Source organism: Callorhinchus milii, unplaced genomic scaffold (assembly GCF_018977255.1).
Source record: "Callorhinchus milii isolate IMCB2004 unplaced genomic scaffold, IMCB_Cmil_1.0 Scaffold194, whole genome shotgun sequence".
Taxonomy (NCBI): Eukaryota; Metazoa; Chordata; class Chondrichthyes; order Chimaeriformes; family Callorhinchidae; genus Callorhinchus; species Callorhinchus milii.
The window spans coordinates 52,119-70,697 of NW_024704935.1; the positions used below are offsets into that span (position 1 = coordinate 52,119).

At 40.1% G+C, this 18,579-nt stretch overlaps 1 gene segment (V, D, J or C); it reads left to right on the forward strand.

Moving 5' to 3' along the window:
* Positions 1–8,148: 8,148 nt before the first annotated feature.
* Positions 8,149–16,675, forward strand: LOC103190003. The segment is given in 5 exon segments: positions 8,149–9,123; positions 9,780–10,091; positions 10,603–10,932; positions 13,103–13,242; positions 16,559–16,675. Coding segments are annotated over 5 exon segments (1,161 nt in total).
* The last annotated feature ends 1,904 nt before the right edge of the window (positions 16,676–18,579 follow it).

Sequence of the window (18,579 nt, forward strand, 5' to 3'; positions counted from 1 at the left end):
GAACAATTGTCATTATTACAATAATACTTTAATACTACACATTCCATGGAATCAATAGCCACAGAAGGCCCGAGGGACAGTCATTTTGTGACGGTGGGCAAAGGAATGAATTGTTTTCTAATAAATCTAATATCTAATAATACATGGATACGAAGCTGAGAATTGGAGTTAGAGAGAATTGGCACAGGAGCCCGTGCAGGCTCCAGCGGCCGTGACATCACCTTGATTACAATATTAAATAATATTAACTGCTTTGCGGGAGAAACTGTCAATAAATCAAAAAGGCACGAGCACAGGCAAACATTTTATCAGAAATAATTCAATGTCCTTTTTCAAATGTATTAAATAGTTAAAAATGTCAATTTATTAGGACATTTTGCTGAATCCAACATCTGTGAAGTGCGGAAATTTCGTCTCAGACACATCGCCGAGTGATGTTCACCATGACAGTCCTCACATACAGCAAATAAAACTCATGTGAAAAGTTTCTTGAATAACAATTATAAATGAAATTGATAAAAGCTAATGGAATTGGTTGCCGTGTTTCGTCCACAAAACATACAATCACTACAATGTACAAAATATTCTGTGAGCCCTCAGAGACGTTTCAGAGAACTGATAAGGGGCTATATTTTCTGACGTGTGAGAAGGTCGATTGTGTTTTGACAAGTTTGGTGTAAGAAAGCCTTATGGCTCTTTTCACAGTGACCAGACACAGTGCATTATTATTTTGTTGGAAGGGAATATTATCCTCAGAAAAGCAATCCGCCAATCGATTTAGAACCGGTTTCCTGCTTACTGCTAGGTAAACAGAGACATGTGCTTGGAATAAGGAAACTTGCCCCACGTTTTGCCTTGCCAGGGAATCAAAAACATGTCCTACCGCTTGAGGGGAATTTGTGTAAGCACCGAGCAAAGGAATCCACAGCCTTTGCTCTTCCATCAGACTTAAAGCTGGAATTTTCTTACTGAGCTGCGGTTGACTGTGTGACCATGCAATGGGTTAGAGAGAATTACAATCCAAAAAAATGAAATCTGCTCGACCAACAAAGGAGGTTGCAACTTCAGACACATATATAACCAGACAGTCAGGGAGCACTACGCAAAGTGTCTAACGAGAATCCCTATCTCACTCTCCTCGCAGTTACTGTCATCTGAAGGGATTCAGGAGTTACTAATCGGTGCATTTGATGAACAACTATATCACGCATTCGATATGCCTCAAAATGCTTCACAGAAAATAATATAAGGTGAACTGACTGTACATTTTGTGGGCGAAAAGCGGCAGCCAATTGCATATTGCAGTGTCGACCAAAGAATTGTGGATTCAGTGACCAACTGATTACACTTTTATCAGGAGTTTAAGATCCCGCCAACACCAGAAGAGTGATCAGCCAATCGACACAAAATCAGGATCCTCCTCACTGCGGGGTAAACTGGTGTGCGGAGTAAAGGAATTTGAGTTGGGGGAATGCGTCACTGATTTCATTTCTAATTCAAGCTTCACGTCACATTCAATTTCTTTTTCAGTTTTCTTCTTCAGTTTCTTCCCTGCTTGTCCTGAAGGAGTTTGACTCTCCTTAAATTTCACTGGACACTGATTACACAAGCAGCCCTCGTCACCCGGCTTCATTCCCTAAATGATCCTTTCATGCTTGACTTGAAAGCATGAGCCGCCCCATCAAACCGCTCCGAATTATTAAACTAGTCCATGACCAATCAAGCTTGCGATTTCAGTAAATACAGCGACTGAAGGTTGAAAGGAATACCGCTGGAAGTGTGCTGATAGCTGAATCTGTAGGTGTTTTCCATCAGAACAATTCTACATATTGTGGGCAGACACCAAAAGAGACATCGCCTAAAGTAATAGAGAAGAGAGGAAATAGTTGTAGGAAGATAAAAAAGCATTGACAGTTTACAAGATCACAGCCGATATGCACATCAAGTCCATATGCCTGCCTTTGCCACGTGTGATTTAATATCCTGACCTAACAAATATCTATCTACCTGAATCTTGGAAATATGATTGCGTACAACAACCACAATCCTTTGGGGAGAGAGTTCCAAATTTCCAGTCCTATTTTATCCTTTTCACTTCTACATGGCCGAGCTCTGATTGTAGATAGTGCCCGTTCTTCTGGATTCCCCTTAAGGTTACATTATTATTTTTGGGACACAAAGTGCTCAGTCACTCCACGTCGCATTAAATTCCGTGAAGAGCTTTGCGACTTTTCAATGACCTAATAAGGCTCTGCATGAAACACAAGAATTATTATTATAAATATTATTATAATTATTACAAAAATAAGAACATCGTAATTGCTAGATGGGTAAAGACCAAGGTATATCCGTTTCGACTTCCTCCACCCAATCAGTCGCATGAATGTGTGATGTCCCAAATGTCATACTTTGTCACCAGAAACCATGCATTAACTGCAGTCTACCGAATTTGGTTTCAAAAGATTTGATACTTTCTAATCCCACCATCTTTCCAGGGAGCCTGTTCCATACATTTGCCACTCGGTAACTGAAACAATATTTCGTAAGATGTTTTTTTAATTAGCCGCCCCCCCCCCAACCCTCTTTCCCAACATACAACCACATTGAATGAAGCACCTCATGATGCTTCCAGGTCAGCAATAGGCTAGTACTATTGAGACTGACGTTAAAAATAATTTGCTGTAAATGCTGAATGTAAACCATCAATTATTGATCTGTGCAGGTCAGAGGGAATAAAACACGTGACTCTCCTCAGTCCTGGAGCTATTGGTCGATTCCCATACGCCTGCCCCACTAGATCTTATTAAATAGCGGTCACTGGTACCTGAGGTCATCTGTCCGGCTGCACTTCTTCCCTCGGTTATTCGGCACAAGTCTCAGTTCTGACAAGAGCCCAGAAACATGAGCTCCCCGATTTCTCTCAGTCTGCTGCTGGCTGTATTCACCTGTAAGGTCTATTTTTCTAACAGACTCACTGTGCGTCTGTGGGTATTATTCTTTCTGTTTTGTCTCCGAGGCACTCGATTTCACAATAATTCATCTTCGGTTATTTATTCTTTACAGTTGTCCAGGCCGATGTGGTGCTGTCAAGTGAAACTCACAGTGATCGGAATCGGGGTTGAACTCCTACAAATACACAAGCGGGAGAAGGTAGAACCTCCCTACATAAACTGGCACAGCCGTGATGTCAATGCAGTGTCTTTAACGGAGATTAAAGGAGAAGCTTAAGACGGATTTAATATCACACTAAAGCTACATAGTGAAACGTAGTTTGATTGGGAGAATGAGATTTTTTGTGCTGTGATATTCTGCGAATTCAGATGGTCAGTGACACTTTGCTGTTGAGGCGGGTAGGACTCCGATTGGAGGCTCACAATGCGACGATTCACATACATCATCTCCGTATACGCTGTTGGAAGTAACAGTTTTCTGTTTCTGTGGAAATGAAGAAACTATTAGACAGACTCCATATCATGTCAGAGAGGAATAAGCACTTTCAGTAACTTTTGGCAGCCTGTGTTGAGCAGATATCGGTGGTCAGTATTTGTATGGGACTGTGTCACTGTGCAAACAACGAGCCACGATGCTGCATACAGCTGCATCCTCAGACAAAAAAAACAGCCACAGAGACTGCTAATCACTTACATCACTACAAAATCCAAAGCACCAAAATAAGTGTTACTCAAACTGGATTATTCTCAGAAACAAATTGGTGCATAGCAGATAAATTGAGATTAATTTGATTGCAGAGTGTTGATAAACAAGTTTGAGATTTGATCAGCTGCTTTCACATAAATCCAAGGCCAGTGATAAATATAAGAATTTATTTTGACGGAAAAGTTATAGGAGGCCTCACTGGAGAATGTGAAATGAGGTTCAGTGTTTCTCTGATATTATAGATGAATATTTATTAGTACATCCTGTGCAGGAGTTTTTGTCATATTGTGTATCACTGTGTAACAGCAACCACAGAGTTAACTGTCAATACAAAAACCCTTCAACACCAAACCACCTGATATCTCACACAACTCGCTTATGTGGTTTCCTCTGAATATGCGGGGAAATGGTATGTGTAAAACAGTGTCGACCGCTGAGGAGGCTGCCAGATTTTAATAGGATTAAAGCATCACATTTTCTCTTCAATCTGCTGATGACAAGAAAAAGTGTTCAACAGGAACACTGCAAAATGGCAAACGTACACACATTTATAAAGTAAACAAAGAGCCAAGCAATTGTTTTAGAAAATTACAGATATATATTGTGCACTGTGTTTGGTTTGAGGAAACCAACATTTATAGTAATATTGTATTTGTGTGCCCTGCCCGCACAGCAGGTTTTTGCAGTGGGCCGCCACTGACTGTAGCACTGTGATAAGGGAACCACGGCGTTAACTGGCAATGCAAAAACCCTTCAACACCAAACCACCTAATCTCTCTGACTTCTCCCTTGTGTGAGTTCCACTGAAGATACGGGGATTAGGTACTTTTAAAAGCTGTTGACTGCTGAGGATTTTACCTGATTTCAATAGACATGAAACATTGCATTTGTCCGTCGATCTGCTCCTGACAAGGAAATGTGTTTGACAGGAACACTGTAAGCTGGCAAAGATACAAGCATTGAACAGGTAAACACAGACCTTGTGAAATCGTTTACAAAAAGTTGCAGAAATATATCGTGGATTGGGCAAGTCCATATTTACAGAAATATTGTATTTGTGTGTCCTGCCCTCACAGCAGGTTATTGCAGTGGGCAGGCACTGACTGTAGCACAGTGACAAACCAGACTACTGCGAGCATAGAAGTGACTCACGGTAAGAAACAGATACAAACTCACTCGCTACACTGAACTTGTCTCTTTATATATTTGATATGTTCACTTTAACAGCTATTTAATGTAATGAACTCCGCGTTGCTGGGTATCCCACAGTTTAATCCATGCTAAATTTGTTTAGCTTTTATTGCTTCCTGCAACCACCGTTTGTTTATGGATTATTCACCAAATAATTGATTAATTCTTTGTGATCTTTTTGATGTTTTGTGAATATCCCCATCCAGAAAGGTTATACTGATGGACGTTCTGCAATGTCTAGTTTCGGTGACTGTCGGCTGCTGAGTTTCGGCTATAACGTTAAAGGGAATTTTATAAAGTGTTTGAAACTATGCTGAACATTGGAAATAAGGGTCTGAAAGTTGTGGGCTGAATGAAGAGAAGGTTATCAGATAGATTCCATCAAGTATTTCATTCCGTTTTTTTAATGTCATGAACGTGGCTACGATTTAAAGTGGTTGTTCTGGGAAAGGGGTTGAGTCTGACAGTAAATCGGATTTGTATTGCTACGATATGAGTGAAACTATAGCAGCTCAACCACCACGGACTGAAAGGTTTTATTTCTGTCAGTGTTAACATTAATGATTTGCTCACAGTATATTTTCCCTAACGATTAGTGAGCAACAGTTTGAGCTCAGGCTTCATTTCAGTATTAACAGCGATTCAGTGAACATCACTTCGATTTCACGCCGTATTAGAGACACAAGAGGTCGGTGTTGATCTACTATCATCAGCTTCCTGTTTTACGATAACGAGTAGCAGAAAAACATTGATTTGTCGATTAAATATTTGATAAAATTTGAATACATTTGCTGTATTTTAAGAGATCCTATAGTTCATGGGATGTTCAGCACACAGCGACACTGCAGTGAAGGGGGTGAAACGACGCAGTTACTTATTTTACTGTAACATATTATTTAGTTATTCTGTGTAAGTTTTTGTGCTGCAGGGCATTGTGACTGTGAGATACATTGCAAAATGTACAATGCTTCACGCTTGATGTGGAAGAACGGTGTGTGAGCTGATTGTGCAGTTACTGGGAGAGTCAGCCGGAGAGAAAATAATGTTAATTCACTTCTGGAATAATGGATGGAAAGAGTTTGTGCTGGAGATGAAAGGATCGAGTCTAGGATAATGTGTGAGACCCGATTAAACAGCTTTGAGCAGTGCAACAGCAAATGGCTGAAGCGGGATGTTTGAGTGTGTGTAGAGCGGCTGGGAGCTGGGTTCGTGTTTAACACACGGTCCCACGGGTAGGAAAGAGCAAGGTGAAGGTTTGTTTTGTAATGATCTTACCAGAGGTCGAGAAATCCACTGCTGAATAATTGTTATATTCAGTGTGATTTCTGAAACCGGTTTTCCCGAGTTCTTAAGAAGAAACGGATTCAAAATTTAAAGGAAATTTAAGAATTTTATACGCTTCCATGAAATCTTAAGATAAAGGCATAATGATCTCCCAGTGTTTATTATTAGCTGAGGATTCAACAACAACAACATTCCATTTATAAAGCGCCTTTCACGTCAGGAGGCCGTCCCAAGGCGCTGCACAGTTGGGTCATGTCCCGAGCAGGGGGAAAATGGTCAGGGTGAGGGGAGGGAAGGGAGGGAGTGAGGAGGGGGAAGAGAGTCGAGAGGGGAGCTGAATGCACGATCAAAAAGAAAGGTCTTGAGACCGGCCTTCAAGGAGGAAAGGGATGAGGCAAGGTGAAGGCACTGGGGGATAGAGTTCCAGAGCCTAGGGGCTGAGAGGCTGAATGCCCGACCACCGATGGTAGGGCGGTTGGGGCGGGAGACGTGGAGCAGACCGGAGCCGGAGGAACGGAGGGTACGGGCAGGTAGGTAGGGGGATAGTAGGTTGGAGAGTTAGGAGGGAGCAAGGCAGTGAATGGCCTTGTAGGTGAGGATGAGGATTCTTATTTCAGAAGCGAACAATGTCTCTAGTTTTATCATTATTATATTCAATGTATTTATAGCTGACAAGACGGAGGCCGCGAGTGTAGGAAACAGAGCCACGGATACCAGGGCCGCTTGTTGTTCAGTGTTTATAGCACCTGCCTCTGTCTGTCAGCCTGTGAAACATGAATACAACATGACCGCAGTACATTTAACTGTCAGCCAAAAAATCTAACACAATTCAGAATAATACAGGCTGTGAAGCAAAGTAGAGAGTTATCCTTACTGGGTGTCCTGTAGCTCAGTGTTTAGAGCTATTAACCGACTGCTTTTCTGTGGTTATTAATCACTTCAAAATAATAACAATAATAATAATACATTGGTCACTCAATCCATTACTGGTTGTGGGCACTGCCGTCTGCAATCGGAAGCCCTTTTCACCCACAAATATACAGTGAATTTCCTGTACAATATATTCTGCGGAGCATTTCGAGACGTCTCTAAGATTATATTCTGAAATATGAATGTTGAATATTTCTGTGACTCCTTTTAGCGCTGTGTGGCTCCTGCAGGTTCCGCTGAACCCAATCACAAATCAGACAGTTTTCCCTGTGAGAGGCTTTTGTGGGGCACAACACAGATTGCAGTCCTTCATTCCTCATGTAAAACACTGAATCGGCCCTTTCTGTGGGCTCTCCTGTGAAACAGACAAACAAATATCTGTGGCACGGAAAATATAGTAACCTCACTTGACAATATATTCTGTGAAGCGCTTTGAGATGTCCCGAAGACGCGCTAAGGCACTATATCAAATGCACGAAATATTATTATTATTATATAATAATTAATGTACAATTTTAACACCACACAGCGGCTGTCTGCTTCGCATCTGATTGTGGCGATTCTATAATCAGTCTGAACGGAGCAATTTGTTTTAATAAATGTCAGAGCCAGAAAGACTCATGCTTTAAATTTTCAGACGATTGCATAAAAAATTAAGATTATGCAGCTATCTGATTAACCGTGAAATACATATTTTTGGGCAAATTAAATAGACCATTTGAAAATAGAAAAAAGTTTTAATTTCAGCTGCGTATCTAAATGGCACGCAGACATAAGTCTTAAAACAAAGTTGCTGTTGTAAGAACAGGAAATATTTTAATCTGGAACAGTTGATAATTAATTTTGTAAGAAAAGAGACATTATCGCTGTGTCTAAACTTAAACTGGTCACGTGGTGACTTTGATCTACTACTCAGTCAACGCAGCGTCACTGACACCAGATTCTGGGACAGATTTATTTAATGAATAAATCTCTGCATTTGTTTGACTATTTCGCTGCTGAAACGTGACCCATGAGACGTAGAAAATTCTGGCACATGCCAAATACAGGACATGTCCCACAAACCGTCGTAGACAGAACGGTCAATTTTATTTCGGGAATTTTTGACCGGGAAAAGGGAGAGAGAGAAAGCGAGTGAGGGAAATGGAAATAGTAAAATGGACAAAGAGCAAAGTAATTGTGAGTGAGATGGTAACTGCCTTCTGTTTTCAAATAGGCCGTGGGATCTTCGACGTCCGAATGAAGGCAGACGGGGTCTCGGTTTCAAGACTCAATAAATACATTCCTAGATATATACATACATGCATACACACACACACACACACACACGCACACACACACACACACACACACACACACACATGTAGCAACAGAAAAACTAATACAGTTCAGATACGAACGGGATAGCAATGACGTGACCCAGTTCAGTTGGCCCGGAGAAGACCGAGGAAGGCTCAATTGTAGCCAACAGGGCAACGAGAATACCAGCGTTTTTAACTCCACACCAACTTTGGAGTTTAGCATAACAGTTGAGACAAAACGATTGCGGAGATTGCAAGGTTTTTTTTTTAAAAAATGTTTGTTTACTGGGAAGATTAAAAGAGAAAAGCCAATGAGAGAGAAGATGTCACTTCATGGCTGAGTTCAATGTCTGTTTCAAAATTAATATCAATTTCACGCAACAAAAAATGCCCCAATCGAACTAAGTATAAACTATTATTTAATGTATTGCAGGTAATCAAACGAAACCGTCACCCCCAGTTGTTATCCTCACACAGCCTTCCTCTGAAGATATCACAATGCATAAACCGGTAACTGCTGTCTGCTTAATATCCGGTTTCCATCCGGACAAACTGAGTGTTAAATGGCTGAAGGATTGGCAGCCCATCATCTCAGGTATTGTGACCTCTTCCTCGATTAAAGAAGACAATATGACATTCAGCACCAGCAGCCGCCTGACTGTCCCCGCCAGAGAGTGGAGGAGTGGCGTGGTTTACACCTGCCAGGTGTCCCATGAACCCACCCAGACCATCATTGTCAAGAACATCACCAAGTCCTCAGGTAGGGGGCACGGCACCATCTGACACACACGGCAACAACATGGCACTCAGTATCCTTTCAAATGTCCACTTGTGGGAGCTGCTGCGTCAGTTTGACTTTCACCCTTTTGGGATATTTCAACCCGAACAATAAATATGTGAACTTTGACCGAAAGTTTATTTATCTGTACAACATGAGGAAATCGCGCCCCAATCCTCACCATGTTAACAGGAGATGGCCAGGAACACCATGTTTCTAATCTGCTACTCAATTGTAGATCTCGCATCTGTCACAGGATCACGTGACTGTGAATTGTAATTCCCATATTCTACACTCTTCTTCAACATCTGCTTTCACTAAAATTTCTCGTCCCAAAGCCACAATTTGGGTTAATCCGAATATATGTACAATTAAGTGTACAGTTGCAGCTCATCCAATGCATGCGTTTAATCCGCAGTTTTGTCAGTCGGACGTAATTGAAAATCAATTAGCAGATTATCATTGAATGTTTCAGGAAGCCTTATTCAAATCTCCAGTAAATTATTCCAACACCAACTGATACTTATATTAAGACACATCATTCTGTGTTCAGCTCATCCGGAATTGTTTAACTTGATTGAATAGGAAATCCTGGAACTTGGTTTTTATTTGTGTTTCATTTTCTTTTGCTTTTCTAGAGTGTGAGCTTCCCATTGGAAGTGTCAAGGTCTCTTTGCTGCCACCCTCACAGCAACAGGTTTTGATGGAATCCTCTGTAACGCTGACATGTGTTGTGGTTAATGCACCTCCTGACGTCACCGTGACTTGGACACAAGGAAATACACATTTACAGTCTGGAAATGGGAAACCGTCTGCTACTGAGCCTCAGGAAGTGATCAGTAAATTAATCATTTCTTCACAAGACTGGAACAGTGGGAAAGAATTCTTCTGTGTTGCCAGCCATGACGATATGCCAAATCCAATCAAAGAAATGACATTGAAGAGGAAAGGTGAGTAGCCAGGTTTCAGGAAATAAATCATTTATTTATTTACTTATTTATTTATTTATTTATTTATTGTAATTTCAGGTTGAAGACGACAGATGCAATTGTGAATACAATTATATGCTCTCTGTTTTTTACTGCTTGACGATAGATAAATTTATTCCCTCGCATGCTGGCCAAAAACCAATAGATAGATATAACTTGATAAGTACATTAATTCACACGAATTATATCGAAGCAATATCTAGTCATTACATCTGGAGGCTATTTACATATTTTCTTATTGAGTTAAGGTAGCCACATCTAAACTGCTGGTCACTTGGTGCAAATAATAAAGTGCTGTCGGGACATTAGAATCCACGCTAGAGTTCCCAGTTACACCCGCAGTTACAAACCACTGAGCACAGCCTGAACAGATACACACATTATTCTCAGATTGTTCTGCAGGACCTGGAGCTTCAAACTTCTCTCAGATTCACATCATCAGTGTACTGATTCGCTTGTTTACTTCCCACAGTTGAGTACACAAAACAACCGTCGGTGTATCTCCTCCTCCCCTCGGCAGAGGAATTGTCTGCTCAGTACACTGTCACCCTCACTTGCCTGGTGAAGGACTTCGCTCCCAAAGAGATCTTTGTGCAGTGGACTGTGAATGACCAGGTGATTGATGCTAAGAACTTCAGGAACACTGAGGTGATGGCAGACAGTGCAGATCACAACTATTCCATGTACAGCATGTTGTCCATCTCAGCTGGAGAGTGGAACAGTGGTCTCTCCTACTCCTGTGTGGTCGGACATGAAACCTTCCCACTGAAGACCCTGACCAGAACCGTTGATAAATCGAGCGGTAAACCGAGTTTTATAAATACTGCCCTTGTCCTGGTGGACAGCATGAATATGTGTCAATAAGTGTCTCTCAATACCATTTCGCTTATCCTTTTTTGCATCCGCCTCAGTATCATTGCATTGTCATGTTTGATTTCATAGCAAAATGAACTCAAATAAAGATCATTGGTGTAGTTATGAGTCACGTACAGAGGTGTTGATTTAAAACTAATTACACATACAATCTCTCGAGTGAAGAGGTACATCCTTTGTTTGAGCGGATATCAGCACCAAGTTAATACAACCATCATTTTGTTTTGAATACTCATAAGCGTGGGCAAAGGTTTTAATAAGTGTCAGACACTCTTCAGATGTCCCCCAACCCCCGCAACCCCCCAAAAATAAAGGTAATATTACTGTTACAAATCAATCGACATCACTACCGAAAATCCAATCTCAGCCTGGATTTTATTTGCAACTTGCTTTAGAATTGCAAAGGAGAGCTGCACCAGGAATTTTCTTTTTCACTCTGTAACACCGCATTCTACGCGTAGCAGCATTTCGGATGTAAAACTATGGCCTTTATTGCCACACTTCCTATACATATTCACTTCAACAAGCAATTAGCCACACATGTACATTGTAAAAAAATTACACTCATTCGCACTCACATCCGCTCCCGCTCACACACACACAACTTACAGTCACACTCACACGCACACACATCCACCCAGATCCCCACAAATTCACACACACTCACTCATACATCCAGACCCACACACAATCACTCACACCCAGGCCCAGACACACTCACGCACACTGAATTCCACCCAGACCCACCCAAACTCACATGCACTCGCATCTACCCAGACCCCCACACACTCACACACACATAATCATACACCCAGGCCCACATACCCCCATACCCACCCAGGCGCAGAGACACTCACATGCATTCAATTACACACAGACTCACGCACACTCACACACATTCACACCCACACAGCCCCTCACACACTCAAGAGCGCTCAGGGTTGAACGCTCTTGCACTTAATCCACAATATATCTAGTTGATTTACAAAGACGCTTGTGCTGGATGCTCTGTGCTCTTCAATAATATTAACGAATTTGAAATATAAACGATGCCATTGATTAAAAACATTAGTGATGAAGTAATGCGGGTAATGGACACACTCAAGAATAACCTGTTGAATTGCATAAGATAACAGAATCTTTGCCGAGTTGGCACAAAAGTTAAAATGCAGTTGAATGTTGATACAACGCTTTATTCAAAGTATATTTAGGAAACATATTAATTGAAGGATGTGCAGAACTATTCCGTTAGGGCGTAAACTGGAGTATAAGTCGATTAAAATCGGTATCGGAAGATCGGAAGACCATTCAAAATAAGTTTGTGATTGTCTCAACGGGTGTCAGTTACATATACATTGAACAGACTTGTGAATTGAGTACTTCATGTGTTTCTGGACACGTTATTGCACAAAAGACATAAGAGCTGCTGAGAGAGTTTTGGGTAGTTTCACAAAGATCATGAAAATAATGCTTTATATTGAAGAGGATCAGCTACAAATATCGTGGCTGATCTAAAAAGGAACGTAAAATTATTTAAATCCATGAAGATTTTTAAAGACTGAAACTAGATTGTATCCACAAACGGGACACAACATCCAGGAAAACCACTGTAATATATAAAGAGATTGTCGATTTTTACATCGAAATCTTTCAGAATATATGAATCTTCACCACCATATCATAGTGCAAAGGAACTTTAAATGATATTTCTTTAGTGCTGGTGTAAGCACGCAGTCGGACAGGCAGAAAGTTGGAATTGGAGGATTGGAGTAGATCTGTCCTTTTACTACCAGCGGAGTATCAACGGGAGCATTTCCGTCCTTTTGTAATTCCGCAAATTTAATTTTCCCAAAGTATTCCCCAAACTTTCTTAGGATTCAATAATTGTGAGGAACAAAGAATAACATATTTCGTTCTATATTGCTGTTAAAATTAAAAGATTCGAAGAATTGGCAGGCAGTTTTGTGTGGTTTGACAGAGGGCGGGATCCCGTGATCAACTGGGAAACGCTACCGGCAATAACAATCCAACAAGGAAAAGTAGAAAAGTCTCAGGGTTCAATCCACACTGAAGATGTTTATTCCTTTGTTTTCTCACAGATTTCCCAAACGAGATGATGCGAGAAGGTTTTGAACAAGGTCCAATTGACAACCTCTGGGCCACTGCTTCCACCTTCATCATCCTCTTCTTCCTGAGTATGCTCTACAGCGCCGCCGTCACTCTGATTAAGGTGATGAGAGTAAATTAATTGACGCCTTGATGTGAGGTAACAGCTGCTGTTCAATACTTGTAAGTGATACACGGATAATGATGCTATTTGCAACCATCGGGCTGGTAAAATTCCCCTGTCCGTACAGACCAAGATCCATGTGACCGGGCTATGTGAGTGTGTGGAGCATGTCCAAACATCCTTGCACACCCTATCACACCTGAAATATACACACCTGGTGTAGACACAGGCAAAGGCAAGGGTCAAGCACAGATTATGTGAATCTTTCGGCATATTGTGGACACTATACAACATGGCGTAGGCCTTCTGCCCATGTCAGCCCCCAGCAGACAAACAAAAATTCACACAGGATCAGTTGGATTCGTGTGTGTTTATTGTGTGTGTATTTGTATGTTAGTATGTGGTTGTATGTGTGTCTGTGTGGATATTGGTATACTTATACAGATAAACACAATCTTGGATATCAATTCTCCACCGAGGGTGAAAATACTCATTCTGTCTTTACTTTTATTTTCCAGATAAAATGAGTTTCTTAAGATCATATTCATCCATGTGTCTCATCCGTTTCAGTTTAACAACAGTGTCTTGTGACCGATTATGTGCTGATTTTTTCACCCATTGTACAAATCAGCCGAAATATTGTGCAACTACATGAATTTTAGTGGCTTTTCTTACTGATGCTTTATTTTACAATTGCGTTTTGGAAACAATAAATATTGTCGTTAACGTCACGACTCTCTGATATTCTTTATTTGCTGTTTACCATTTTTGTGATGTAATGATACAGAAAGACAATGGCTGTGGTTATCTGCCCTTTGATTTTAATCTGAAGCTGAATATTGTATCTGCTCCCTTTTGGTAATGTCTCTATATAGTTTCGCTGAAATATCAATAGAAATGTGAAAGCTGATTGAGCTGTCTGATCTATTTCTTTCCTGTTCCTTTTTGTGTCAATTTTGTCTAAGCCCCTGATTTCCACATTCTTCCGATTCCCAGTAGTTCAGCATTAAACAAAAGTTGTTAAACGTAATGTCCTTCTGCAGATATAGATTTGTTGAGAACACTAATGGGTAAACACATTTCCACTTGAGTTGTTCTTCGCTCCAGTAACCAGCAGATGCTTCCGTTCACCAGTGATTAGCTGCATACTCAGGTACAGTTTCAGACACATGACTGTTCTAATATAGTAACATGCAGCTCTGTCTTAGAGTATTTATAGTACAGTGCGTGTGTTCAATCTGTTTTATTCATTGACAGAGTTTTATCTCCTGCCTGTGCTGAGCTGCACAATTTGAAATGAACAGCTTCATGAAAGAAAACAATAAACAGATCAAGAATAAATGTTTAACAATTTCACCGTAATATGGAAATTCTCTGCGAAAAAGCACATTTGTTCTGACCTTTCTGTGGCCACTATTGCCGTTTGTTTTCTCTAAATTAATATTTGCATATTTTCCATGTGAATCATTCTCCAGTTTTCTCAACTTATACCCTCAATGTCTTACTTGTTAACCAGTTGAGTTTTGCCCTCTTGTCGCCCATCCTCTGCAGCCAATTTTATTTATGAATAGTGAACCATTAGTGCAGAAATGTGATGTAACATTATCCTAGATTGTGTTGTAAACGTAAAAGCAGAACATTTGTTCTATCCTGCTTTCAGTACTATTAACGTCCACAGTTATTTTCGCTTTGGATCTGATCTGACCCAATGTAGCAGCTCAGTTGGAAAATCAGTAATGCGTTGCAATAGTAAACCTGGGCCTTTCCAGTTCACCATCCACCATCCTCACAGTCACATACACTTCTCATGTCCGCAAATATTAACTGGATCTGAAAATATTATTTCCTGAAATCAATCTATCTGATTTGCTTTTGAAAGAATCAACGCTTTCTGATTTCAACGTCTCCCGATAAATTCACCATCCACCATTCTCCCATTCAGTCACATTTACTTTTCACGTCCCCAGATCTCTACTGTATCCCAAGATGTTATTCCCTAAAATCAATCTATCTGTTTAGAATTTTGAAAGAATCTTCACTTTATGCTTTAACCATTCCAGAGAAATCCTGTACCAAGCATTTACTGCTCGCTCCCTGAAATAGTGTTCATACAGAATTGTATTGAATTTCAATTGCAGGAAATGTCCTCTGCTTTGCACTACACTGTGTACGCCTCCAAAATTAGCATCGCTGGGAAGGAGCCTTGCGGGGAGGAATACTCATTTGTTTAAATCACGCTTTGCACCTTTATGCTGAATTTGTCTGTATCCGGCAATAAGAAATTGTTAAATACTGCCAAAAAATTAATGTCAGTATTGAATTGTACTGACTTCAAAGAATTGTCCATTTCTGCAAATTTCAAAATGTTGCAGGTATAAAGTTAATTTAGACCATTGTGGAATTCAGCCCATTAATCCTTTCCATATTAGGGAGGTTCATGCTGTTTAATGTAATTGTTCCTTTACTTCACTGTACTTTTATTCAGCTATACATCCAAGAACCTTTGCAACTTGTTATGGAAATCTTGGAATAAAGGAATTATGAAACAAGTGTAGAATTTTAATCTCTATCATCCCAAAGCAGCACAGACCATGCCATAATATGGCCACTGAGAAAACAAACAGGATATTGGGCAACATCCTGAACCAGTTAAGGCTGAAATCCTCAGAAACCATCATGAAGCTGTACAGAGATTGTTCACGCTGAACGTGGCCATTACTAATTGTCCAAATTAAAGGCCTGGATTATAAAATGTATAGAGATCAACAAGGCTCTTTTCATCAGTGAAGGTCATGTTCTATGAGGAACAGTTAATAAATTGGTGTAAAAATATATATGCAATTGTAATAAATGATTACATAATATATGTATGTGTGTGTGTGTGTTTGTCTGTGTGTGAGAGAGTGAGAGAGAGAGAAATAGAGAAAGAGAGTGAGAGATGAGAGAGAAAGAGAGATAGAGAGAGAGAGAGAGAGAGGGAGAGAGAGAGAAAGGCTGGTTGAGGAAGAGTTTGCAAGAAATAGAGGAGCAGGAGTCAGGAGTCTGTTTCAGGGATAGCTTAACTACAATAGTTTTCCAGAAAACCGACAACATTGTGGAACGCTTGTTGTCTGGAATGGAATTTGGATCTTCTATTCTGGAGGAACAGACCTTTCAACGTAATTTAGTGAGATCTGGTTAGTAACACTTGGGTGTGGGATTGTGTAACTACTGGGATTAAAATGCCAGTTAAATTCCAGAACCGGCGATTGCATGTAAAATCTCGGTAGTTTCCTATATCGTGATCAGTTAGATCTATCCTAACAATTGTTGATTTGGCCTACAGTATTCATCGGACGTAATTGAGAACAGTTCAAGAGCCTCCTTTAACCAGTTTGCCCCAATGGTCCTACAAATGAGGAAGCCACTCCGGCTGGTTTGTCAACAGCAGGGCCTAAAATGAGCCACTTGACCAGGAACAGACCGATCAAGGCTCATGCAAAGCTTTGACTCAATTCCCATATTTTATGCCAAGTGTTCCACCTTAGAGTCAAGGAGTTAAGCTCCAATGAGACAGGTACACTCCCCACACGCCTGCTGCCACACCACACACACTGCCTGGCCTTCACAACCAACGTCAGATTACAGTACAACAAATGCATCCACAATTTATAACTTGGAGTAAAAATTACTTCAACAAACGCCATGATTTGGGGAATAAGTAATGTTAATGAAAACTTTACTGAAACCACCAAACAACATTTACAAGATAATGTTGACATTGGTCACGTGATCATCTAAGAAAGTACTCAGATACGTTTCTGCAGGAAACATGCACTTTCTGACTCTAAATTAGAGGTGCTTCACCTTAATATAAACATCACTTTAAACCAGCTGCTAGAAACTAGTTAAAAATATTACAACAAATAGCATTTTCCAAACACACCTTATGCCTGTGGAAATCAAAAGTTTACTTCAGAAATTGTTCTGCAGAGGATATAAGTCTGTTGATAAGCATTTGTAACTATTGGGAATACTGTACACGACAGCATTAATATTATCTGATGACAGAACACTGACCCATACAGGAACACAAGTTTGAAAGCTTAAATCTTACTGAAAGTTAATTTCTAGTCTAATATGTTTTGGTTGTTTAATATTTCAATAAACAAATAATTAATTTAAATAATTATAAACCCTCCAGCCAAATTTTATATTTCAGAATTAATACAAATGTTCGACACCAATTGCAGATGAATTAGCACCGGGAAGAATAACAATTTGCAGTTATTATTACGGCAGCATATTTTTTTACAAAGCAGTAGCTACGTGAAGAATGAGTATGAATGTAGATCAAAATCTTTTTGATTGAATAAAATAGAAACATTCCAAACGAACATTGGGCAGGTATTTTAGAAATTATTATTTTGAAACCAAACATTTCAGAAAATATTATCAATATCGTGCCTAAGGATGTTTGCATAAAATGTTGGAAAGATGTAAATTGCTTTTATTCTCTCTGTCTGAATGCTGAGGTTACCGCTAACCATGTGAATTTAATTGGCTCATTTGGCTCCATCCCCTCTTTGAGACTTTGAACTTGCATATCATTAACCTTCTGCATTAACCTGGCTGAGTTGGCAGCACTCTCGCCTCCCAGTCAGAAAGCCGTGTGATTAAGCCCAATGTTTGCATGTGGAACTGATAAACTCCAGGCCGCCATCGCAATCCAGTGCAGGAGTTAAACTCAATAGTGGGAGATTTGATTTGTCTGCTTCTGCGATGTTAAAGGTCCCATACTTCTGTTTTTATTAAAAAAGGGAATATCTCAAACAATCTTGCCTAAACTCCCCACTATTCAACGCTATATTTTCTCAGTATCAAAAACCCCGATGTCTACCAGCCGAACCCCCTCACCCCCCACCCCATCATTTAAAGGTTCTTTGCCGGATGCCTCAGTCATTATTGATCAGTTGTCAGAATTTCTGTTCATTAGTTGTTGAGCATTCGCCTTGCAAGCGGTTTCGATTCCAGGCGGGGCAAAATCTTTGTTAAATTTCATTAGTCCACTTAGCTAATATTAGCCCCTGAAGAAAAAAAAGTCTAATTAATTGATCACTTCAATCAAGCACTGTGTGTGGGACAAGGCTGTGTGCAATTGGCTGCCGCGTTTTATCAACAAATATACAGCGAATGCACTTGATAGATTTTTTTGTGAAGCACACTGAGACTTCCAGAAGACGTGAAAAGCGCTAAATAATATGCATCGATTGTTAATATTTATTACCTTATGATAGAATTTTTTCTTAATAAACAAATAGATACTTAAAATGAGTTTTACACATTATCTGCCATGGTTTCCTATCT